This window comes from Poecilia latipinna, unplaced genomic scaffold (assembly GCF_001443285.1).
Source record: "Poecilia latipinna isolate Pla-1442-1.1 unplaced genomic scaffold, P_latipinna-1.0 Scaffold502, whole genome shotgun sequence".
In the NCBI taxonomy this organism is placed as follows: domain Eukaryota; kingdom Metazoa; phylum Chordata; class Actinopteri; order Cyprinodontiformes; family Poeciliidae; genus Poecilia; species Poecilia latipinna.
Window position 1 is genome coordinate 1 of NW_015113118.1, and position 25,662 is coordinate 25,662.

The 25,662-nt window shown below is 36.8% G+C and overlaps 1 protein-coding gene across 1 annotated transcript in view; it reads right to left on the reverse strand.

Moving 5' to 3' along the window:
• Positions 1 to 10,914: 10,914 nt before the first annotated feature.
• Positions 10,915 to 25,662, reverse strand: part of LOC106952242 (metabotropic glutamate receptor 4) — a 168,312-nt gene continuing 153,564 nt past the window's right edge. The window contains exons 7-9 of the mRNA XM_015040243.1: positions 22,975 to 23,175; positions 14,084 to 14,220; positions 10,915 to 12,855 (exon numbers count right to left, since the gene is read on the reverse strand). Coding sequence (XP_014895729.1) covers positions 11,839 to 12,855; positions 14,084 to 14,220; positions 22,975 to 23,175 — 1,355 coding nt within the window. The 3' untranslated portion in view covers positions 10,915 to 11,838. The remainder of the gene's footprint in view (positions 12,856 to 14,083; positions 14,221 to 22,974; positions 23,176 to 25,662) is intronic.

Genomic DNA, 25,662 nt, shown 5'->3' on the forward strand with positions numbered 1-25,662 from the left:
CCTTGAACTCTGTTTTTTGTTCATGTAAATGTGTTTTGTATGATAACTGACCCTGCATCAACTCAGTCAACTGAAAAGTAAAGGTTTAGACTCTTGTCCTGTTGGACACTTTGTTAAAATTAAGTTATTTCTCTCTAATGCTTTCTGCTGTTAGTACTTAAGACTATGGATTGAACTGAGAGGAGTTTTTGACACATCTTTCATTATTGTTTTACAAACTAGGATATTTTTGTGGTGTCTTAACTGTCTGACCATTTTTGTGTTAAATTGATGTATGGTGTGGAAAAAGAAAGAAAAAATTAAACAACTCAGATTCCACAGCTTTGTCTTTTAGGAAATGTAATAATTTATTTAAATTGCACAGTTAATGCTAATTATATGATAGTTGTTATGATATATATTCTAATGTTGCAAAAATTCGGTAATGGTCGGTTTGGGTTGTTTACTTTATCTTGTTTATTTATTCAGTGACATTGCAAACTAGCTAATTTGCAGATGCCATCTTTGAATAATCTCAACAAGATCAAAGAAGCATCATACAATGAGCTGGCGCTAGAGCCACGAAAATAAACCCTCACACCTAAGGTGACTGTGAATCTCAGCTGAGTTCAAAAGTTAAGGTTGGATCTCGAATCTCAAAATGATGTTATAATACAAATATTATACCTTTAGTTATAATATTGAGAGAATTAAACCATTAGGATTTCCTAAGTGTTGTGCTCAGTGCCCAGCCTACCTATTATTAGCAAAGAAAGTCAATAAAATACACATCTATTTATTTCCAGCATTTACCCTCACAGATAGAGATGTGTTGTGCTGTGGGCACCTCTGGTTTAATGAGCTACAAACTGTCAGAAGTGCAAATAAACAATTTATTCCAACACCTTTTAGCTACTCTTCAGATATGCAGCTATATTGAACCAGAACCTAGGGATAATTAGAGATGTCTGACTTTCAAAGTCGTCATTTACATTTCAAGAGGTTTTGTTTGATTTTCCAAATGTGTAACTTGGAAATTACAGCTTCCAAATTCAAAGAAAAGTAAAATTGGTACACAAGAATCACAGCTTTCACGTTATTAATACTGATTGTTTTAGAATATCACTAAGCACCACTGAATATCATGTAAACAACCTTTTTGTACGATACAAGTAACTGTTTTTGTTGATCTACTCATCCATAGAATTATTTTGTGAACTCAGAATTACATATTCTAGTTTAACTAGCTGAATGTACTTTACATATATGCTTTTTACATATACACTTTTTATTTGTATACACTAAATGTTCCTTCTTAGGTTATGGTGGAATTACAGATGTTTTAAAAAAAGTTTAACAAACTGTACAATGAGTACAGTTCCAACTAAAGTTAAGTTTGCTGTTTCATATCTGGTTTTGGTTCAGTCACGTTAACAAATGCTGTAGTAAAAACTTGATGAATCTCTCTGGCAAGTGCTTTGATAAGCAAGGTTAATGCGAATGCTAAACTGGGACTTTTAAAGTGGTTGAAGGTATGTTTCAAGGTTCCAACTGCCTGAAAGGAGACAAGAAGTACAGCCACTGATGCAGCTAATGAGCCCCCGGATTACAGGCATGAACTTTAAAACTAAACTTAGGAAAACTATAGTGACTTTTTAACTGTGGTACTGACATCTGAAAGACCTCCGAAAATTATTCCCAACTGAAAAATAGTCTCATACTCGGATGATGTTGCACTTTTATTTCCTTTTCAAATCTATGAAGTCAACAAAACTAAACTGTGTATGTGCATGAGATGGAGTCCGATTTAAAACCTGCAAGATCTTTGAAATGTTGTCTTCTCAGGTTTATTTCTGTGTTTCTTTTACATGTGGATTTCAATTCAATAGAATTGTTAATTTATTACAGTAAATTGATAAAAAACAAGAAAAAAGAAAACTTGACTCATATTACCATTTATAGACTCATTGCACAAAGTTATATTTTATGCATTTATATTTAAGATTATTTCTTCCTGCTTTCAGGCCATATTATAAAAACAGACTTCAGATTTTCAGAGAATGAGAACGTTCGATAAAATCAGTTTAAAGCAAACATTTTAAAACTGCAATGTTATGGCTTACATTGTTATGGACAACACTGTTGATTTAACTTTTGTCCAGCAGACAGTCATTAACAGTCTAATTGCTAAGGAATCTGTTTTTTCACAGGGGGTTGTATCCAATGTTAAGAAGATGTGGAAGAAAATGTATGAGAAAAAGAAGCTTTGCTTTTTGAATTACTGAAATGAATTACCTTATCATTGATATCCTAATTTATCCAAATACATCTGTATCAGATCCAGTCATTTAACTGTGTAAATGTCCACTGCATTTTGTCCTAGTAATTGTGTGAAATAGTTTGGAAATTGTTCCTATATATCAAGTTTAAGTTCAGAAGCGGTAGGTTATAGATTATTTCTGTTTACATGAGGCATTTTGGGTTTACAACACAATTTTCAATCTTGAGCTACATCACCAGGCCGATCAATGGAGCAGTAGTTAGCTCTGTCACCTCAGAACACTTCTCTGCAGGTCTGACTCAGCACTGTGCTGTACCACAAAGCAAAAAGAATACAGTCTGACATTCTCCATGTTGGCTGTCTTTTCAAAAGCCAAAGCGCCACACAGAGATGATGGTTATCAGAACAGCCGTTAAAAGGTTTTCTTGCAAACCTACATTCATTGTGCCCGATGCATAGTCTCATTGGGGACAGCATGATGCATAATTGGACGCCTGTGCTTAAAAGACGTTAGTTACACAAGTGGAGAGGGAAAGTAAAAAAATAAAAAATAAAAAAATGACAGCTGCTGGAAGTTTTGGACAAAGTTACTGACAATCAGGAATAAAATGTAATGTTGCTCTTGCTGTCAATTTCTAAATTGGATGATTCTGTTGACCCACCTTCCAGGCAATACCTTGTAATGAAGAGATTAGCTAAATCACATTTTTTGCTCTAACACCATCTTTATTTGTTTTATATCTGTGGTATGTTTTTGTTTACGCACTGTGTGGGCGGTTTATTTACAGGTCAGATGCAGATCGGTTTATTTATTAACAAATTCACGGGGTATCCAAGTTCCATTCACTGTATGTTTCTAATCAAGCACTGACAAGTGGGCTTTTCACTTTAAGATGCATTTTTAGTTTTTGTTTAATCACGGTTGTTGATTTAAAAGTTAAAAAATAAAATAAAATCACTTGTGTTCATTTTATTTCTAAATAATTCAGGAGCAGTTTTGCTTCATGTAACTCTGCCTGAAGGAAAATGTGATGTGAATCTCAGCTTGAGCAACTGATACTGTTCTTAGGTTACCATGAAAACTGATTTAGAACTAATTAAAGCACGGCTGGCTGAAATAGTCATAAAATTATTTGAGCACACACACCAGCAAGTCAGAATCGGTAATTTCCACATGGCTGAAATTAGAATCAGCTCATAAAATCCTTCATGCACAGGATTTAATTTTTTTTATTTTTTACATTTATTCAGAGCTCCTTCTAGTAACTGGATGGAGAGTAGTATTTAGTCTTCCAGATGTGACCTTGGCCTGAATATCTAGTTTGTTTTTATTATTATTTGTAAGTCTCCAGGGCACTCTCCCTCCAGACTGACTGCATCTCATCAGACGCCAACCAAGGTACTTTGTGAGTCTGTTGGCTGAAGAGCAGACTGGAAGAATGGTGGCAGTATGAAAGAAAGAACAGCTGCAGTGGTCCCCTCCCAGCTGCAGAGAGTATTAACCAGTGTACTGCTCGAGGCTTGGTTTTCTTAAGGATTGATCATTCAAACAAATCTCCTACTCACATTAACAAATATAAAGGACACAAGAAACACACTGAAATATATGTTACTTTATTCACTGGTTATCTGGTAGATTGAGAATGAACATCGCAACATGGGCAGTATGGTTAGAATAAATTAGAAAAGGAGCCAATAAATAAATCTGAAGTAAGTCTCAAAATCATGAGACCATCTCTCAAAAATCTGTTTTGTGAGATTTGGATTTTATAATGTACAGATTATTGTCTCTTCACTCTAGCACTAGCAACATTCAAAGCCAGGAGTGTCAGATTATGTGTAACAAAAAAATGCCTGTATGAGCTGTTCTCTTCAGTTCCCATGTGTGCCAAATAATAGGAACATTGTTATAAATCTGAACAAAAGGCTACAAAATTCTAGCTTTGAAAAGGTTGCACATGAAGCAAGACAACAATGAAACAGACTGGACAAAAATGAAGACCGCACCCTCACTATTATTAAAGCCTGCTGTTTATGAACATTGATTCTCAATGAGACGGAGATCAGGGCCGTTCTAAACATTGTCCTTTTGATCCCTAAGCTACAATGCTATTAATCTGGCAGTATGTTTAGGGTTGCTGTCCATTTGGAAGATCCACTTGTGCGCCAAGTATGACTTTGTGGCTGATGTCTTGGCATGATGTCACTATAACAAAATGAGGTTCTTTGCTTATGAGGCCATCCATTTCGTAGAATACACCAGACCTTCATGCAACATAACCCCCCAGAAAACCTAATTTTATTTTGTCATTGCATGATTTGTATCAGTTAAATTACTGCAAAGGTGTTTGAGTCAGTATATTTCTGTCTGGTATTTCATCAGGTGCGGTAAATGTGCCATTAGAAGAGAAACGTCCATCCCCAGTCTGCCTCATCAGGCTGCGTTTCCACAGAGTCCTGTTTTTACTGTCAGGCTAAATTCTATACTCAATCCATTAATTTGTTTCCCCGGATTGCAGTGCACCTGAGTGGAGATCGTAAACAAGGGCTGCTGTATATCTTCCGTTTCTGTCATCGTACCACCATCAGCAGATCATGCTCAAAGCAAAACACGACAGAGACGAAGCAGCTCATAGCATCATTAATCACTGAAGTGCATGCAAGCAAAACAACACAAGTCCATCAGTACTTGTGGTGGAGGTGACTGTTTAGAGAAAGAGCAACACAATGGTATTTTAAAAAGTACTCTCAGTGGAGTGTGTTTACAATCAGTGACCCAGGGAGGACCTTTGCTTCACAGTTTACATTATAAGATTAATTTAAACTATGTAATCTCACTCTGCATGTTAGCCACTGTGATTTTTCTCAGCATGCTATGGAAATGTTCAACAGAAGGGCTTGCTGCATGAGAAGTCACTATAATTGCGCTCTAATTAAGCCAATAAACAAATAGAAGCCTAAGGGGACATAATAATGTGTGCTTCACGGGAGAGTGTCATTTATAAAGATCACTGTTCTTTGGCCTTGATTAGCTTCACGGCCTGTTCACGTTATTGGATTGCCCAGAGGTCAGCAGTCGAGGCCCAGAGGGTGTTGCACTGTAGGCCTAATGAATGCAAAAACTGCTGTGTGAAGTCCAGGATGTCACTCAGCTCCTTCTGCTCCACTACATTATTCTTTATTATTCATTATTAGGCCTGCGGGGCATTAGTATGAATAATGTTATTGTTACAGATGAGAAGCAAGAACTGGCTTTTTTCACTGCATGAAGCTTCTTGATTCACAAACTTGATTTTCAGTTGTTTTGCCTTTGAATGCAGATGCTGAAGCTTTCAACTTAGAGAAATCAGCTGAATTTCTACCAAGTTAAAATGCTGTGATTGAAGAACACAGATTTTTCTCTTATGTTTTGAGAGGAAATTGAATTAACAAATCTCGCCACAATATCTGATCAAAGATTGTCATATAAGCACACATGGAAGCTGCTGAAGTTGCTGTGCTCTCATGACAATTCACAACCTGTTGTTACCCATTTACATCTATATAAACAGATTTCTGATCCAGGCACGCATTTGCAAATACGTTTCTCCAGAGAACAAGTTGTACTGCCATTGAGTGCAATAGTTCAAGTTGCTAGAGAGACTTTGGAACATCAACATGTGATGAATCTCAGTGGTCTGCAGTGTTTCAGAATTGCTGTCTAGTATCAGCTTAGCTTGCTTGAAACTTCAACCCAAGTACAAAGTACTATCTCTAGAGGACAAACAAAGAAAAGAGAGTCGAGTTGAGCTCTACCATGCAGAGACACTGAAAGCACTGGGAATTGGGGGAGTAGTAGCAGGTAGCAGAAATCCACACTGAGTAACACACACATAGCACAAACACACTCCTGTTTGACTTTTTTAGTCTTGCTGAACTCACTGTAACTCCCACTCTTTGTCTGCCTGTTGTGCTAACATCATTTTTGTTGACAGTGCCAATAGTGTGGTGGAGGCTTCATGAGGGAAATAAATAACACCACTCAATTAATCAGGCCATTCATGCACTGTAATGGCAGGACCTGTTTGTGTGGGCTGATTGAATTCGAACTGAGCCCATTGTGCTGGAGCCTCATTCCAATGCATGGCCATTGTCTGACGCCCCTCCTCTTGCCTCAGTCTAAATCAGCCACTGATTTAGACTGTTTCTCCAGGTAAGCAGGTGTCACATCTATTCCTGAAGGTAGTATAAAGCCTGATGATGAACCTCCATAGATAGACCAGATGTCCTCATTTGAATGACAGAGAAAGCCTCCTATGGCACTCGTTACATCAATCCCTACACCAGATGACACAGAAATGATAGTGCTTGTAGTGCTGCTGCAGAGAAGCATTATAAACTGGTGATTAGAACGGTGAGGCGGTAAGATAAGGTAAATTAGGAAGATGTGAATCATTTTATTGTTCAGAAAGACATGTCGACGTGGGCTGTGAGGCTTTATGGAGCCTGTCATTTATAATGTGAAGATAAAGTGTGTTTGCTTTGACATGTTCCGTCCTTACAAATAAAGATGCACAAGTCAACAGGCTAGTCACTGAAGTTAAGCAGTATTCATTTGATTGCTTTGTATAAGCAAGTAAAATAATACTAAAAAACACTTACATTTTGTCCAATTTCATGATACAATATGGTCCAAATAAAATGTTTTACATCTATTCACTATTCATTTATAGTCTATGATTGTATCAATTTTAGATTTCTAGAAAGTAATACATCAATAATGTAATTTTGTAATTGCTGTTTGTATAATTTCTGTAGGATAGCAGATAAATTGATTATTGTTTGTGTTTGAAATTATGAGTGTAATTTAGAATAAGGAAACAGAAGAAATGTTTCTACTTTTCACTCCTTTTCAACTGCTTCACTTTGTTATTGTGTTGCATCAATTTTGATGTACGTCACATCAACTGATAAGCATTCAGCTATTTTATAAAGCTATTGCGTAATTATTATGCTGCCTAGAGGATATTGTTGCCAGCGAGTTGTTTTGCTGTATAACAAATGCACAAAGGAAGTATGTTGTCACAGTTTTGTCTATTTTATTTAAAATGTTCTCTCGAATGCTGAGTGAATGTTCTCCATACTATTCAAGCAGCAGTTTAATTTACCTTTTTATTTTACTACTTATTTTTTATTTTGCAGAGAAGAATGGGCAAAAATTTCAGTCACTAGATGTGCAAAGCTGGTAGAAATAAAACAGTGGTCCCCAACCTTTTTATCACCGTGGACCGGTCAAGCCAGGGTAATTCTACTGCAGCCCTGGGGGTGGTGGAGGTGGGGTGGGGAAGGGGGGTCAAGGGGTGAGCTGTCAGACTTCTGCATGTTGGTGTGCTAGCTAAAGCCTAATTTTCACAATTTTACCTTCACAATTTTAATTTTTTGCCCCGATTTTCCCCTTATGACAGTCTTAGAACATTTTACATAAAGACATTTTATGTCTTTATGTTCTAAGATGTCTTAGAACATAAAGTGGACAGTCTTAGAACATTTTATGTTCTAAGACTGTCCACTCACTTGTGATAATTGCAACCAATCATCCTGCTGTGTGTGGCTTGTTACGCTCCGATCTAAAATAGGGGACATTCAACAAATTGGATCGTCTTGGCCTGATTATTACAGCGTGTGTGGTGTTCCCCGACTGGGAGCGAGAACGCAGCCTCTTGAATGTGACAGGTAGCCAATCAGAAAGCGCGGTGAGTAAGCACAGAGGGGAATCCCAAACAGCTGACATGGTCCAACCGAGATTCCAGTGACATTGGAGATATGTAGAAACAACATGACTGTTTATTCAACATTTCGTACAGAGAATATCAAGAGAAATAAAGAGAGGAGCTGGAGCGAAATTGGTACCGCGGTTGATAAATCCAGAAACTTTCCAGCTATCATTGGCCTGCACAGTTACGATATTCATTCAGCCAGGGCTTAGCCCTGACACTAGCCACAAAGCAGTTGTGACTAGTCAAACACATTAAAAGCCTGGTTTTCATAGCACAATTTTAAAATTAATGTACTTATCCATTATTTAGTTTTCAATGTAAACATCAAAACAGTAAAAACATAATCGTATAATTCAGCGGCGATGCTAAATGAGACGACAGAACAGAAATCAATCTAAACACAATGTTAGAAAAATGTTAACTTTTGCACACCACATTTTTCAGTTAGCTATTTAACTGAAAACAAATAGTTAACTGTAAAAAATATTTTGAATCATGTGTAATATTCTTTCTATCTCACAATTACAACTTCAAGTTGGTCTTTCACATACAATTACAATGAAATATATTTATGTTTGTCATTGTAATGTGACAAAATATTTCAAAGTTCAGGGGGTAAGAATCCTTTTGCAAGCCACTGTAATAGATACAGTATGGTTATACATTTTTTATATTAAAAATGTGAGCTTAAAGTGATTTATTTATTATATTAGACATTTTTGTGGTCTAATCTATTTGTATTACCATATTTTCTGAACTACAACCCTCTCCGGACTATAAGTCACATGGTTCAAAGCTCAGAAAATAAGTAGCTACTTATAGTCTGGAAAATACGGTAATTGATTTTATTTTTGTTTTTCATGCCATATTTATGTATTTGGTTGCATTTGAACTGGAATCCTTGGTGGTGTTAAACATAAGTTATGAAGATTGTTTCTGACATTAAATGTCTAGGACCTAGGCTCTAGCACAGTTTGACGAGCAGCAACCAATTACTGAACAAGTTAAATTGAGTTTTTTGGTCTTGACACTTCAAATTTGTAGGAACCTGTTTATATTGTACATGCTTATTTTCTCTCCAAAGACAACAGAATAAGGAAACAAAAAACTTTTCCCTAAAGCTAAACTTCCATTTTGTATTCCATTATGGGTCTCACCTTAAGATCGCTCAAGGCAATGTCAGAACTTTTCGAAAATGATAAAAGTAAAACTATCCTCTAGTCATTGTGTACAGTTGTCTACAGAAACTAATAAGTAACACACATGTTATATAATTTGGAACAAGAAAGGGAGAGCAATTTAAATGAGCCTGTACCTAGAATAGTTTTTGAGGGTTTGGAAATAACTTTCATCTGATGGATAGAGCACAGAACAAAAAAATAAGACTTCTTTAACCCTTCAAAGATTTTCCCTTCATTTTCTGTTTATCAATTCAAAGCCAGGCTGGCTAATGGATTACCTCATCCTCAAAAAAAGCTGTTCCGTCTCTCTGTGATTGTATAATTCTCTTTCATCTTCAGAGAGACTAGATGGAATGATTAAACAAAGAACTCGCTGATATCCATGGCTCCTGTTGACATGCGACTTAAGATGTGCATCACTCGCATTAAAAAATAATGTGGGGCTTAGCACTTGGACTGCTTCCCCTCCGCTGTGTATGCCACTTCTGTTATCATGAAGAATGAGAAGTGATGCTGACTCTTTAGTGTATTTATCCAAGATGTATTCAGGACATGTAACAAAATGCAACCAGAATGTAATCAGCTTGCTTGCTGATTTTAAACAATGCCATTTTTTTTTTTTTTACAAATTATTTTCAACATTTTGCTCAAAAAAGTTTTAAAAACATATGGACAGCATATTTTGATGTAGATTTACCTGCAAAAGTATTCATCCCTCAGGAAGTTGATCACATTTAGCCACATGACACATACATACTATGATCTGGTGTAGATTCACACAAAGTAGGGCATAATTTTATAATAAAAGGCAATCATAATAAATGGTGTTCATCTTCGTAAATATAAATAAAAATCTGAAAAGTGTTAAATTCCAGTATAACCAGCTGTTTTCAGAAATAACCTAATTAGTGGACAAGGTCCACATGTGTTTAATTTGATTTCATCATGAATACATCATCATTAAAACTAAAGAACACAATAGGTAAGACGGGGATAAAGTTGTCGAGAAGTTTAAAGCAGAGTTAGATTATAAAATAGTATCCCAAGCTTTAAACGTTTCACAGTTCAATCCTTGCAAACAACTGCAAACCTACAAAGACATGGCTGTCTACCTATCAGGATGTGGTAAACAAGTAGCCTGGGTCCACAATAACTCATGAAAAGCTGCAAAGATCCTCAACTCAGAAAGGAACATTTGTTGACAAGTAAATTATTTATGTCCTCTAGAACGCAAACATTGGGAAAAAAAGAAAAAAAAAGTCATAAGAAGTCCCATGCTAAGTTTGCCAAAAGCCATGTTGGAGACACGGTAAACATTTGTGTCTCCGACATTTGCTGTGCCAACAATAACAAAAGTGACGTTCTTTTATAGAGAGGACAGGGAAACTGATCAGAGTAGATGGGAAGATGTATAGAGCTAAACATGAAGTTATAAAAACTACAATCATTATCACTCCACTTATCAATTATGCAAAGGTTTGTGATGGCTTATCACATAATACATTAAAATTTAAAGTGAAAATGTGAAAAGGTTTAAAAGAGATTTATACTTTTGCAAGTCATTACATGCTGACTAAAAATGGAATTTCTGATTGCCACATTTAGCTTTATTAACTGGCTGCAATTACATACAGACTTTATTCAATGATTCACATTTTAGAATTTGTTTTTGGTGGTTTTTGAGAAAAGATTGCATACTCTAGGTCTCTCAAGAATGTTTTTTCCCAGAGCTTACTGTCAGAGCCAGTTTTCCAGGCCAGCTTTTTGAGGAATTGTTTTGTTAAATCCCAAGAGGGGGGAGGTAAGGATTAATTTGTTGCATCTGTCAGACCCATGCAGGCACTGCTGATAGTGTTCATGCCAGTATGAGTCTTTCCATCACCACCGTCCTCTGTTGTAGCCACCGAGACCCTTTTGTTACTCTGCCAAAACAACCCTTTCAACTGGATTGACACATTTCTTCTTTGTCATTGTTGTACCCTGTTGGCTTTCTACCCGGACTGTCTCCTCTGAGTGTGAGGTCTAGACTCGGCCTCGAGTTTCCTGGGCCTTTTTGAATCCCTTTTGACCTGCGAACTTCTAGAGCTTCCACTGGATGTGATCCAGACTCATGGTTCATGAGGCTGGGCACATTGATTTGACATGGGAATAAGAGAGTGAGCTTGTGTTTGTGAAAACAGCTCATGGCCCTCTAATGCAATGTGGCATAAAGCCGTCACATATATATGAGTCACAAGCTTTCGTGCAGCCTTCAGAGTCATTAGAGAATGATTTTGTTTATTACTCTGTTTTCATTTAGTAGCTTGTGCAGTTGAAGTCTAAAAATTTCAGATAACATCTCCCAAAGTTTTGTTTTAAGATCATTTAGGATTCATTTATAAAGTTCTTGTTACCATAAAATAAACTGTAACTTTACCAACATATTTGATCGGTAAGATCTCAGAAAAATAAGTATCCCATGTTATCTGTACTTTTTTTTTTTTTTTTTTTACTATTTTTATAGTGTAATTTGTTTTAAAATGCCAGATACAAGCCTAATGTGAACAGTGATCACAGGTTGACAAGGTTTGGTTTTATTTGGTTCAAAACCTTCAAAGCTTATATATTTAACAGTTTTCTTTTCAGGTTATTTTTAGATTATTTAATGAATGTCTAAGAATTTCATCACAGCATTGTCTGTTACCAAAAACCCTGACAGAATATAAGTTGGACTCCAGCTTACCTTTTCTGTTGATTGTGAAGTGCCAAAGAAAATTGGGATGAATGCAAGCCAAATAATGCAGGTTGTGTACATTGTGAAACCAATGGGTTTGGCCTCATTGAATGCCTCAGGTACTCCTCTTGTTTTGATGGCGTAGACAGTACAGGTAACCATGAGCAACATGCTGTAGCCCAGCAAGCAGATAAGGGATAGGTCAGAGATATCACACTTGAGCACACCACGAGCCAGCACAGGGTTGGATGTCCTCTGGTCTTCATAGTCGATTATGGCCTTGGAGGGATCCACACCAAACCAGATGCACACCCCGAGCAGCTGCACTGAAGCCAGTGTGAACGTGATGACAAGCTGAGAGGCTGGAGAAATGAACCTGGGTGCACTTACAGACATGGTGCCCTGCTCAAAGATCCGGTAAATACGATTGGTTTTGGTGAGCAGAGCGGCGTAGCTAATGCTCATCCCCAGGCCCAAGAAGATCCGACGGAGGGAGCAAATTCCGACGTCAGGGGTAGAAATCATCAGGAATGTGGTGGCATAACAGAGAAAGATTCCAGTTAGCAGCACATAGCTCAGCTCTCTCCCCGATGCCTTCACAATTGGAGTATCATTGTAGCGGACGAACGTAACCACCACAAACAAAGTGGCCATGATGCCAACGACTGCGATGAGCACCGGGATGACAGCCCAGGGGGAGCTCCACTCCAGCTTAACAATGGGGATTGGAACGCAACCTGTGTGATTCTCATTGGGACGCAAATCGAAGCGACACATTTTACACGTGTAGGTGTCTGCCTGATACTGATATCCATCACAACGCTCGCAATGCCAGCAGCAAGGAATGCCCTTCACAATCTTCTTGCGCTCTCCTGGCTGACAGGGCTGACTGCAGATTGAGGTCGGAACCTGACGGACTCCGCCCGGCCACTGCATCGAACGCACCTGCAGAGAAGAGAGGAACACAAAAAGAGATGGTTGGAAACATAGAGCGAGATAAAGGCTGAGAAGAGTTTCTTACACTGGAAAAGGTGGATAGTCTCTGTAATTACAGGCATATGGAGGTTGTGAGGCTTTACTGATCCAGAAAGACCCTGAGAACTTTGCAGACCAAGGAGAATCTAGAAGGCAGTTACTTAATGTTTGTGTGTTTGACCTTCGGCTGCTGTAAACTTAGTTGAGTATTTATTTTAGCGTTAAGTGGAAAAGGTCAAACTAGGCATCACATCAGCATTCGCTCTAGATTCAGCAAACCGTTTCCGTGGAAGGTGAAATTATCTGAAGGACGAAATGTTAGATGAAAAAGGAAACCTGTTGTTTTCTCCACAGGGATTTGACAGCAGTGTTTCTCTTTTTTGAGGTCTATAGAGAAAATAACTGTGCAAAAAAATCAATCAGAGAAGTAAAACACAAATTTCATTTCCAGATATTGCTCTCCTTTGTGGATTTCCTCTTTTGCAAACATGCTTAAAAAGAAGAATTAAATCCCTGATTTCAGAAGGGGTCTTTCCTCTTTACTGTTATCAGTTTTATTCAATTGTGGCTGTTTGTTCAAAGCCGGTAAATTTCTCTTTAAATGTGCATTTAATTAAGACCTCAAAGAACACTAATTAAATACTGCCTTAAGAATCAGTGCAGCCAAGTAGCACAGCAGGTACCAGCTTCAAACCTCAAAGTATTTCTTTTCTCTACAACATGTCAGCGAGTAAGAAATAAAAAAAAAATCTTCTTAAGCTGCTGTTCAGTTGCCCTCCTGCCTGTTAAAGTCCTTTTCCTTTGCTTTTAAAAAACATTAACATTTTCATTTCTATTTGTAAATCACTGTTATTTTACGACAGTGTTGCCCCACAATGTTCTTTTTTTTTTTTTTTTAAGTCACAGAATGTGTCTGGAGAGATTTTATTAAATATGTCTGTCCTTAAGCCCTTATGGCTTCCTTTTTATCACTGTCTGCCCTGTTAATCATTCAAAGCCCCCTCTGGATATTTATACCTTTGAAGATGGGACTTAGCACTATCAAATGATTTGGGAGCAGTTCTAACAAGCTGTTTCAATGCTGAAGAATTTATTTATTTATTTACTTTTTTATATAGATTTTCATTAAAAACATGAACACAAACGTTCTGCAGAGTGCAAGTGAAGAATAAATTGAAAGGGAAAGGAAAGTGCTTACATTCAGATGTAGCTGGTCTGTCCAGTGACCAATGACTTTGTATTCAGGTGTTCGGTTTCTGATCTGGTATTGGTAGATCTCGTAGCGTCCAGGGGCATCTCCGTTTTCGTTGAAGAGCACTGGGTTGCCAGCTATGCCTAGATGAGAGAAAGACAATTATAATTTACAAAACATTTGTTGGTTTCTGCGTACTGATGTGTGAAAGGAAGCTATGCCATTGCTCTTGTCACACCAGTTGTTATTCTACTACATTAGAACATAATCTGAATCGGAAAGGTTTTCCAACAAATGTGGATGGACTATTTAGCACTCTAGGTGCAAAAAAGTCTTTCTTTTTAAGACCTTAAACACAATCCTGACTTTAATTTTTACCTTATTTATGTTGGAAAGCAGAATGTGCAGGAGATGGCACATTAACTGTTGGAAACCAGAAACTTTTACTGGCTTTTGCTTTATTGCAGCCGCAATTTATCTAGTCTGGCTCTATATTTCTATATCACAGCCCATATCTCCAATCAGTGCAGTGACTGAAAGGTCTGTTCCATTGTGCAAACTGATACGTAGCTGTTTCTGTCAACTGAAAGGTCACTCCGAAAATGTCTTTGGGGTTAGATAGAACTGTGAAAGGAGATAAAAACTGCTGAAAATGAAGAAACAACTTGAGAAAACTGTCATAATATTTAAGATAAAATATATATTGATCAAATATAATAAACTGCATTTTTAGAATTTAGTAGATTATATGAACAAGGCCTAGTCAGTGGAAAAAATTTGACTTTATTTTAACAGTGATCTTATTTTCTTATTTTAAGACTGTCAAATTGTGTTATGCATGGCTTTGACATTCTGAAAGCTATACATAACAAAATATTTTACCACATTTAAGGCAATACATGATTATGAGTCACAATAAACAATAACCAAGTTCTCTACCAGAATCTGGAGAACTTTATACATAGTTCTCAGAGGAAAAAAGAAAAACAGAAACTTCTTACTTCTGCTTTTAACAACTACCGGACTTCAAGCACCCCCTCCTTCTGTTTTAGGCCACTGTTGTGTCATTATTAAGTATCCCAAACACAATGCACATCCTGTTTAAGACCAGCCGGATAAACATGTTCACTTGCAGCCAAAGTATTTCTGCTGATGAGCATTGTTTTTCCTGCTCTTTGTTTCGACTCTGGAGGATACTACCCTAATCCATATCTCGATGAGTCAGCCCTACTGGATTACAAGCATTACTGTTTTACTCAGCCTCTGCCTATGTGACAATACCGCCCACACTAAAGCATTGAGTGATCACTGCAGGATTACAGTGACTTTATCAAGCTGAGGGGAAACATGTCTGTATAAACACTTTAAGCTATTACCCCACTTCTAAGCAGTCATATATTCTATCAAAGATTTTAATAGTGATGTGTTTTTTTCTCCCAAACTTCCATGGTTACAAAGGGATTTTATGGTTCATCTTCAGATCTCAAGTCTTTGAGTTAACCCATCTCCTCAAGTGTTCCTGGACACAATCCTGCACCAAAAGAGGAAAACAGATCTTAGAAATCCAGCTGTCTTCTTCTCCAACTACAACTTTAAGCCACCGAATATATATACATAATTTACAAACATTAAATATGTAAAGGCTTTGAAGTAACAAAGAAGCAGATATTTTCTAAAATGTATGTTTTTTTTTTTTCTTTTGTTTTTTTTTTTTTTTTGTGCAACAAGGTATTTCCATTTATGTAAAAAAAAACTTTACAATTCTGCCATCATTGGCATAGAAAAAAAAAAAAAGGGAAAATATTTGTCTTATTTCCTCTTCTTTTTGTAGTAGCATATAGGCATGTAAGAGAAGTCAGAAGAAAGAGAAACGCTGTTTGAGTCAGCATGCCCAGTGTTTGAGTTAATGATGAGAAATTAAGGCTGTCATTTTCCATAAAGTGCTTGTCTAAACAGTTCACTCAAAACTTAGAGGCATAATGAGTTCCAGTGAGGCCCCTGCCACTACTGCGCTCTCCTGTGCATAACCTGGGGCCACACATGTGTACTACGGGCCACTCATCTGCTCTTTTATTTTGTGCTCTTAAAGAAACAGCTGGGGTTAATGAAGTGCATGTAATTATATGTAATATTTAATGATGGTGGCCCTCTCTCGTCTTCACCACTGTATACATTCACTCTCTAATTATTACTGGGGGAAATAATTAATCCAACCTGTGTTTTTTCTGCATCATTAAACAACCAAAACAATTTAGTGACTGACAACTACATGACAGCTAATCATTAAGCTCTAATGACCCATATGCAGAATCTGCGTAGACTCCACTTCACATTTTAAGAGTATTTAATGTTTCTTCGCTTCTTCCGCCTTTTACAATTTTGTTGTAAGTTGTGAGTATTGTGTTGATGTAAACAAAATGTACATGTGGCTTTGTGGGAAGCACTCAGAGAAGAATTAGATGTTTTTTTCTCCCCTACCTCCTAAAAAATAAAAAATAAAAAATTTGTACAGTCCAAAAAGAATAGGAGGGCCTTGCAAAACATTCATACTTATTAAATTTTCACATTTTGTTACAATATAGTTAGTGTTCACAGTGTAACTATCCCCTGTGTGAAACAGGGAAACTCTTTTGAAACTTTTTAATAAGTCAAACAAAGTAGGTGGTGCCAACTGAGAGCGTGGGGCACAGCCAAGTGCAGGAATGAGCGGAGGGGGTGTAGCAGTGGTCAGGATGAAAGAAACACTGCTGCCTGCTTGGCACTTTATCAATCTATTTTTAGGCCCCTCTAGCAACTTTTCAAAACAGCGACGAGCAACAACTGTATTACGTTTTTTTTTTTGTTTTTTTTCCTGTATTTTTGGAGACTCTTATGGTGACATGTGAAGCATCAACTCTGCTGCAGCCCCACTCTGTTTTGAGCGAGAGTGCTACCGTGGGCCTCTCCCTGTTCACTCTAGTCAGTGTTACAAAGTTGTCCGTTGTGCAGCATACCGCCAGCAGTCAGAGCAGAGGAGATTCCTTCCACTCCATGTCCAATGGTGCAAAAAAAATCACACGCGTGCGAAACCGAAAAACGGCATCAATCAACGCTCCCCTCGCTTGTTATTCTAACTCCTGCTTTTCACAGGGCCATGTCTCTGAGTGAGATGGCTTGTACTCCAATGTGGGGCTGTGACACTGACATCGACCAAACCGTACCAAGCAGTACTTTGCGATATGAATCTATAAAGTTGAAAGCAAATATGAATTTTCAACTGCAGCAGCTACTGCTCACCCACAGACGCCTGTACTGAGATGTTTTTTGGGCAGTGTTTTGCAAAACTAAACAAATTTACACAAAATGTCAAACTTGCACATAAACATAAAGAAAACACCTAAATGAATGATTAATGAACTGTATTAATCCCAGAGGGAAATTCATATTTTAGTATAACCTGTCCAAAGAATAAACACAAACTTTGGACATGACATGATAGACAGATGCCTAAGGCTGCAGCCCTGGGGGGTGCCACCCTTTTGTTAGATGAAAATGGCAACATTAGATAGGATGAGGGGAGGGGGGGAGGGGGAGTCCTTAAAAAAAAAGCTGACCTCCTAAAGTTTGAAAATCTTATTCTGGAAAAACAGAGGCACTAGGGCACAACTGCAAACCTAACAAGATATAGCTATCTAACTAAGCTGACAGGCTGGGAAAGTAAAGCATTGATCAAAAAAGCAGCCAAGAAGAAGCCCATGGGAACTAAAGAGGAGCTGTTTAGTTTCACGTCTCCAGTGAGAGAATCTGTTGACAGGAGGAACTATTGGTTGTCCTCTTCAAAAATGTTTCCTTTGAGAGTGACAAAAAAGAAAGCCATTGTTGAAAGAAAGACAAAGGAAGTCTGCCAAAAGCAATGTAGGCAACACAGCTGACAGGAGAGGCATAATATTCTGGTCAGATGAGTCCAAGATTGAACTCTCTGGCCCATATGCAAATACTACATGTAGAGGAAAACTAATACTGTGTAAACCATTCCTACTGTTATATGTGGGGATGAGGGCATCATCTTGCAAAACTGGTAGGGACATACCACCCAAAAATCTGAAAGAAGTGTTTGCTATAATTTTTTTTTTTTATTTTTACTTAAAAACACCCAATAATAAAATACATAGAAATCTGTGTTTGTAATGTAGAGAAAATAAGGATCTGAATATTCCAAGACTTTGTCTATATCTAGAACCAAAATAAATGCATGTGTCAAACTCATGACTGACAAACACACTCATATACAGACCATGCTGAATTATCACAAACATGTCAGTTGGACAACAACTACACAACAACTAACACCAACATCTTTTAGAGGGTGAGGCACGTGTAAAAGAAGAAACTCTAAAAGCTTTATTTTATTGCAGACACTGTGACGTATGTCCTCAGTGAGAACAAAAGTGGATAAGGTACTGCTTTTTGGTTTGTGGTGGAACAGAAACGCCTCCCTTTCTATGATGTGATTGCCAGAGACATAAACACTGACAGAAAGGTTCATTCAGCTGTGGCCCAATAAAGTTTGAACAACTACCAGACATTCACTGAGGGAAGGATGGTCGAAATGTGGCTGTTCTGCTGTTTTTGTAGCCACAGCTTAGGTTGCTCCAAAGAAAAGCTGCATCTCAGGACAGAAAAATGTCTCCACAATTTCAGGTACATACGTGACAATGCTGTACAATCACAGTTGAAAAAAGTATGATTTTGGTTTTTTTCATAAGGGTTTCAGTACGAGCCAGCTTGATCCTGACAGATATTATTCAAATAATATCCATTTGTTTCTTCATCCAACCAGCTGTATATAGTTTCCATAGACGTAGTCCAAACAAATCTTTTTGCAGATGTCAACTAAAAGCTGTGACATAAAACATAATACATCACTCTACTTGCTGGTAAATTATTCATCACAACAAAAGGAAAAAACTGACCTACTTCTGTAAGCATTTTGGTCGATTGCTGATTTGAGAGAAAAAAGGCAGAACAGTTTGTTTCCTTAACTGTAACATATAATTTACACAACACAAAGATAAATATCATCTTTGAAAATGTGACACGTAGCAAATCTACTCTCAGCAGTTTGCTGGTTTATGGATTTGCGCCAGATCGATATACAGCTGTGAGCTGATGCAATTAGATGGAGTGTCGTGTAACCTCAAGGCAACCCTCCTGGACAGTGTGTGTGAATAGTGTCTGTCTGGAAGAAACAAAAATCAACCAAAAAGTGCTTACTGCACAGGAGCTTCATGTCACTGCTTGCAGGCATCTTAAAAAAAAAAAAAAAAAAAAAAAAAAAAACCTGTAGGAAACACAACAACACCTCTTGGTCTCCACATTGTACAAACTGCTTTGAATGAACCTACATGTCATGCAACACCTGTGTTCTTAAATTAAAAATAGAATTTTCCATTCAGTTACTGTTTCTTTTTTTTTTCTTTTTTTTTTGTGTCAAAATATTTCAAAACTCTTGTGATTGGATCTGAACCTGCAGGCTCACAGGAGTACTTTAAATAAAAATCAAGTGTACTAATCTAAACACCTACTTATCAAAATGCTTGTCTAGGATTAACAGGAGAACACAGAAGCTGTTTTATGGCAGGGCGAGAAGCCCATTAATACAACAATGAGGCATGTTGTGAACATCAGCCCAGCTCCAGTTTTTTCTGCTCTGTGCTGTGGGACTCTGAGCTGCTCAGTTGGTGCATCTGGGACATTAAGGGGATCTTGATAGTTTCTCTTGAAGGACACTATTTACTCTGTGTGATTTTTTTTTCTCACCAAGTTCATACATTTGACTGTAAGAAATCAACCTACATTGAGTATTTTTTTCAGAAACACATCAATTACCATACAAATTGACAAATATAAAATGCTTTACCATTCAGAAAATGAATTTCTATTCAGAAATATTTCTATTGTGCTAATGCAAGTAACTGTCATAGCTTTCATTCAATTTAGGTCTGTGGTGAAACCATTGCTCAACAGGCTTGAAAATAAGACTTAAAATCAAAATTAATTTCTGCTTGTGAAAACAGGATCACATTGAAAGATGTCTCTAATTGGCAGCAACCTGTCTTCTGCTGGATGAGTCCAGGTGACATCAAGTATTATTATTTTAAACACCAAAAATTACATGAAAATTTCTGATGTATGAAAGCATTTATTACCATAATAAAGTGTGCCTGATCTTTTGTAATGCGAAAGACAGCACAATGACTCACTCAGTTATTTGAAGGAAAATGTTTCTCTTCACCTCTCAAATGTGAATTAAACATTGAACTGACATTCTGTAATAAGTAGATATTAGAATGACAAATTAGCTTGAAGAGCAGGGGTTCAAATGAATAATTTATCTGTATAAACATTGCATACTCAAGTCTCTGTAAGGAATTTTAATTGTCTTGAGTCCCGTAGCATTATAAAACAGTGTCTACATAATGGAACTCTGGATCAGTGCATTTTGTGTGAAAGCAGTCAATTATTAACATGCCAGTCATGAAAGTGAACTTGACTGATAAGTGAGTATAATGTAATGCTGCAGGAGGGGAGGGAAATTAGGCCAAAAAATAAAGGAAAGGAAGTCAGTAGAGTTGTACATTGGTGCTTGCATCTGCTGGAGGAGAAGTTTAGTAAACTGTGTGCTTGTGAAAGGATATTGTTTCCAACAATGTCAAGATAAAGTAGTTAATATGAAGCACTTTAAACAGCTGAAATAATACAGTTTTTTTTTTCAACTGGTTTCATCCCACGTACAGACTCAAGGCCTCGTTTTTCAGGAAGCTATGATAAATTATATTACTTCTAAACTTTACTCTCAAGAACAGGACAGTCTAAAACCTGAGATGGAAATCTGCTTGTGAATTTTTATGTATGCTGTCGAGCAAAGCGCTCAGTCATCTAGCATCTTTTATCTATTAACTGAAAGGGTTTTGAACATGGATTTTCTTTTCATCGCCAACAGCCTTCATAATCACAAGCTACATTGCTTTATGAATTTACAACTAAGGAAATGTATATTTTACCCAGTTTTTGATAGTCTTTGGTTGCAAACATTAATTTCAGTTTAAGTTTGCAGTTTGTGAATCTAATACTAGAAGTTAGTATTAGTATTCTCAAATGTAAAAATTTTAAATGATCTAAGAAAACAAGTTAGTGTATTATCACACTTCCTAGAAAAGTGTGATGAGACACTTTGATACACTTTGTGATGATGAGGTCAGTGAGCGAAAAACGAAGTTCTTTGATCCATCAAGCACCTTAACAATTGCCTTTGGAGCTAAGCATAAAATGTTTGCCAGAGGTTGGATCTTAATCCAAATTAGTTGACTTTTTCTTTCACAATGCATCAAGGGTGACATTTTAAAATGGATAATCATGAAATTCAGCCATGACTTTCATGGTGCCCGACTGAGTAACTCTTGGTAATTCTTTATACAGAGCGGTTTCATCTAACACTTTCATCATGTCAAGGTTAACCTAATAAGACCTCCCTGGCTTAATATGTGTATGTTGCAACTCCTATCCAGTAGCGGGTCTTAGCTTTATTTGGGTTTATAGGGTGAGATACAGGGTTATCTTTTTTTTTTATTATTATTATTATTATTATCTGAAATTAGAACATCTTTATGGAAACACAGTGACATCGACCAAAATGTGTAAAAACTAGGTCTACTCTGGACTGAGGTTGTGTTCTAAATGTAAGTGCTTGAATTTAGGCAGAATATATCATTAATATTAAAATAGTACTTAACTCAATGTAGTAACACTTACCAGAGACTTTGAGTTTTGTTTTGTTTTTTGTCTTTTTTTCCATGTAAGCAGTCACTGACTCGAAGAGAAAATCCTGTAAGGTCATAAATGCACCAGCTGGTTCACATTACACTAAAACTGGCTTAACTCCTGGGCTGTGTTTTCTAGGAAGTGTGATAATACGCTAACTTGTTTTTTTAGATCATTTTAATGTTTTTACATTTGAGAAAGTGGCAGCTTTTACACCAAGGGGTTCTGACTAATTAATATGAAAACTCTAATAGACAGCCCTGAAATTCTTGACACAGTGGTATTTTGCTTTACATCGTGACACACATATTTGACAGTCATAGTGGCAGTGTGTAGAGGAACAGCACTATCAAAGGAAGTCTGGAAAAGAGAGAGCAAAAACTGTAAATAAACCAGAAAAAAACACTAAAATTGTTATTACTCGCTGGAGAAAGTTCAGAAAAAACAGGTTGCAAGGCACATGGTGACTTAACCTTGTTTCCATCAGAGTAGTAAATAACAGCTTGCTTTCTCTGGGTTTGCATTTCTTGGGTTTTGTTGCTTTCCAAAGCATCTCTTATCAGACAATCATGATAATCTTGAGATAATTTCACCTACTTATTTCAAATCAAGAAATTTTTTGAGCAAGCAGGATATAATTTGTGTGAATCAATAGGTTGGAGATCACAGACAGGAATTACACAAATATTTGACTATAGCACTGCTGCTTCAGTTATTTGTACAGAACTGCAAAATTGTACTCCAAGCAATTTTGAAAACCTTCAGCAGTTTTATTGTTTCAGCTTGCAATGCTGCAATATGTTTTACCTAAATTTTATGAAATATGTATTGGGTTCACTCATTTACCACTTTAATGTTCATTGAAAAAAATATTTTAGGTGACTATTTATAGGTATGCGATTGTTTGCCAATATGTGGCAATTTATAAAATAAACATATTTATGTGTTTGGCTTGGAAAGTGCAGAATTAAGATATGAGAAAGCGTTTCAGCAAATATTGTTTACATGTTAGAATTGGTCATAGAACAAAATGAAAAAAGTTTTTTTTCTTTGTTTTTGTTGAGCAGAGGAAGACATTTTTGTTTGAAGGAACTGACCTGAGAAGTTTAGGCGGCGAATATGCTTGAGGAGATGGGTACCGTTGATGGGATCCATTTTTGCGCAGAGACCCACCTTCCCAGGGCAGAGTTCTTTGTGCATGTTGTGCAAGCCGTGAGCCATCGAATATACAGCATCTATAACAAACTGAACCTTTCCTTCTTGCTCAAAATCAGAGTCCTTCCCTATTCGCTCCTGATCTGTAAGACACAAGGATATTTGCAAAATCAAGCCATTTATTCCATAATATTTGCATTTACAGTCATGTTTGATTCATGTTGGATTAGTTTTAAATGACTTATTTGATGTATTTTTTTTTTTTTATCTTGGGTCTGTTTTTCTAGGGAGGACTGACAGCACAAAATACAATTTTGATCATATTTAAAACATATTGTGGATTTTCTCCTGTCCGCTAGAGCCAAAGGTATACATCCAGTTTTATATATATGCATACGTCTCTGTCATATATATATATACACATACATATGAAATACCCAATCAAAATTAAAATGACATAAAACATAAAATGTTGTCTAGCACTGCATTAGGAGTCATGAGAGACTGTAAGGGATTTTAAAAGTGGAATTGAAATACACAGTTGCAAAAGAAAACAGAGTCCTCATGAAATCTGAAATTAACTCTTTTTCAAGACGCAAATTTTGTGCAATAATAGGAAGGAAACTGTTCATCTTGAGACTTGTTTACTCAGCAACATAAAGATGATCTTTAAGTGTGCCAACATTTGGTAAAAAATATATTTTATCTCATTGTAGAGCAGCTCAAGTTGGACTAATCTGGACAAGCTATTTGAAATGAACAACCTATATGAAGGATGTGGCTGTAATCCAAAAGGCGTAGAAGAAAATGCATTGCTCCTCTGTGAGTCCTATTCTTTCACCACTGAATGGGTTCTGCCTCTTGCAATTAGCTAGAAGGTAAACATTGGGATCGCTGCAGAGGAGCAAATCAATTTTAATATCTGGAGGGGAAGTTTTTCCTTAAATCTTTCTTGTATCTCCACTGCGGCTTGATGCAAATCCTACTTGGCTTCTCTGTAACTATTGAATATTGGGCATTATTTTGCCATTAACTATTAACATCATGTCATGTGGCATCAGCAGGTTAAACGACCTCATGTTAGTTCAAATTTGAGTGAATTCTGACCTGCCAGGTTCCAATTAAGCACAGGCTAAAAGTAGAAATGGAGACATGCATTCTTAGGACAGGGATAATCCCCTTATAGTCTCAATGTAATAACTGGTGATAGGAGTTGATGAATGTTTTGGCCAAGTTGTTCCATAGTTTTTGTGATTGTTAATTGCTGTAAGAAGGTAATGCCGGTGAAGAAGACACAATATGTCAATCCTAACTCACCCTTTCTCTCCCTAAGCCTCAAATCATAAACCATTCACATTGTAACTCTGCTGTGCATAAGAGATTATAAACAAAAAAAAATAAAAATAAATCAGGTGTGTTCAATTTAGATTAACAATAGACTAATTACTGTGGATGAGCTAATGATAGAGCAGCATAAAACTGCTAAATGGAATCCAATTAGGCTTTGCAAGTTAATAAGACTCTAACAAGGGATATGCTGCTAAATTTCTGCAATTATGATTGTAATGTTCGGCAAAAAAGACCAACTGTTTATTGCTGTGCAACTGAATTGTCATTGCAATATTTACAAAAACTGTTAAGTGAAACCAACAGTGATTAAAATTGTTTTCTATCTGAATGTGTTAAATATGACATATTTTAAAATAACAAAGTAACAAAGTAAATGTTAACATATCAAAGAAGAATCTTATATTATATAGAAAACTATATAATAAAAGCTTCCATCTATTTTCTGATGTAATTGGCAATAAACATACATTGCTTGATAAATAAATTCATTTGATAAATATTGCATCCAACAATTAGGAAATAAGAACTATTGCATTGTATTTGATTATACAGTGTAACATAAATTAATATATGTTTGTTATTTTAAACAATAGGGGAGGGGCGGTGGAGCCTGGCGGGCAGCTTCTCTCCTAATGGTCAACATCAAGACCCAAGCTCTGTGTGCTGAACCTGAGAAAGGCAGGCTTTGCTCTTTACAAAAAGTGGTTTCTGAAGTTTGCAAAGCAGGCATTAACACAGCACAGCACTCTGACCTGAGAGAGACTGCCCATAGATTGGAAGAGTTAGAGGAAAGGGACTTTTGTGAATGTACAAATGTATCCCTCAGATAATCTCAGAAAAATGCAACACTTTATATGTTAAAAAACAACATTTTGGTTTATTTTGAAGAATGCTTCTCCATTCAGTAATAATCATAAAGACAGACTGACTCATGGTATAAATAATATCATTCTGTAACAAAGCATTTCATAGCAAATTTTTTATTATCATTCAACAGACCCTTTCCAATGGTTAAGGCGATTTTCATTGGCCTCTTCAATCTGAGGGAGTCCTGGACCCTGAATCTGAGGAGGTTGCTTTCTGTCAGCTGTCTTTCATTCCCAGTGTCTCCAGCTCCTTGCTTCACACCAGAGGGGCTTTAATGTCCCCTATTATCTCATGAGCTTTTGAAATGCATGAATTATTGTTGGAGGTTACGACTCGGTAATTAGGAGCCACAGGCCCCTGATTGGACAGAGATTGCCACAGTTTTGGCCGTCACACTGATGCCATGGGGAATC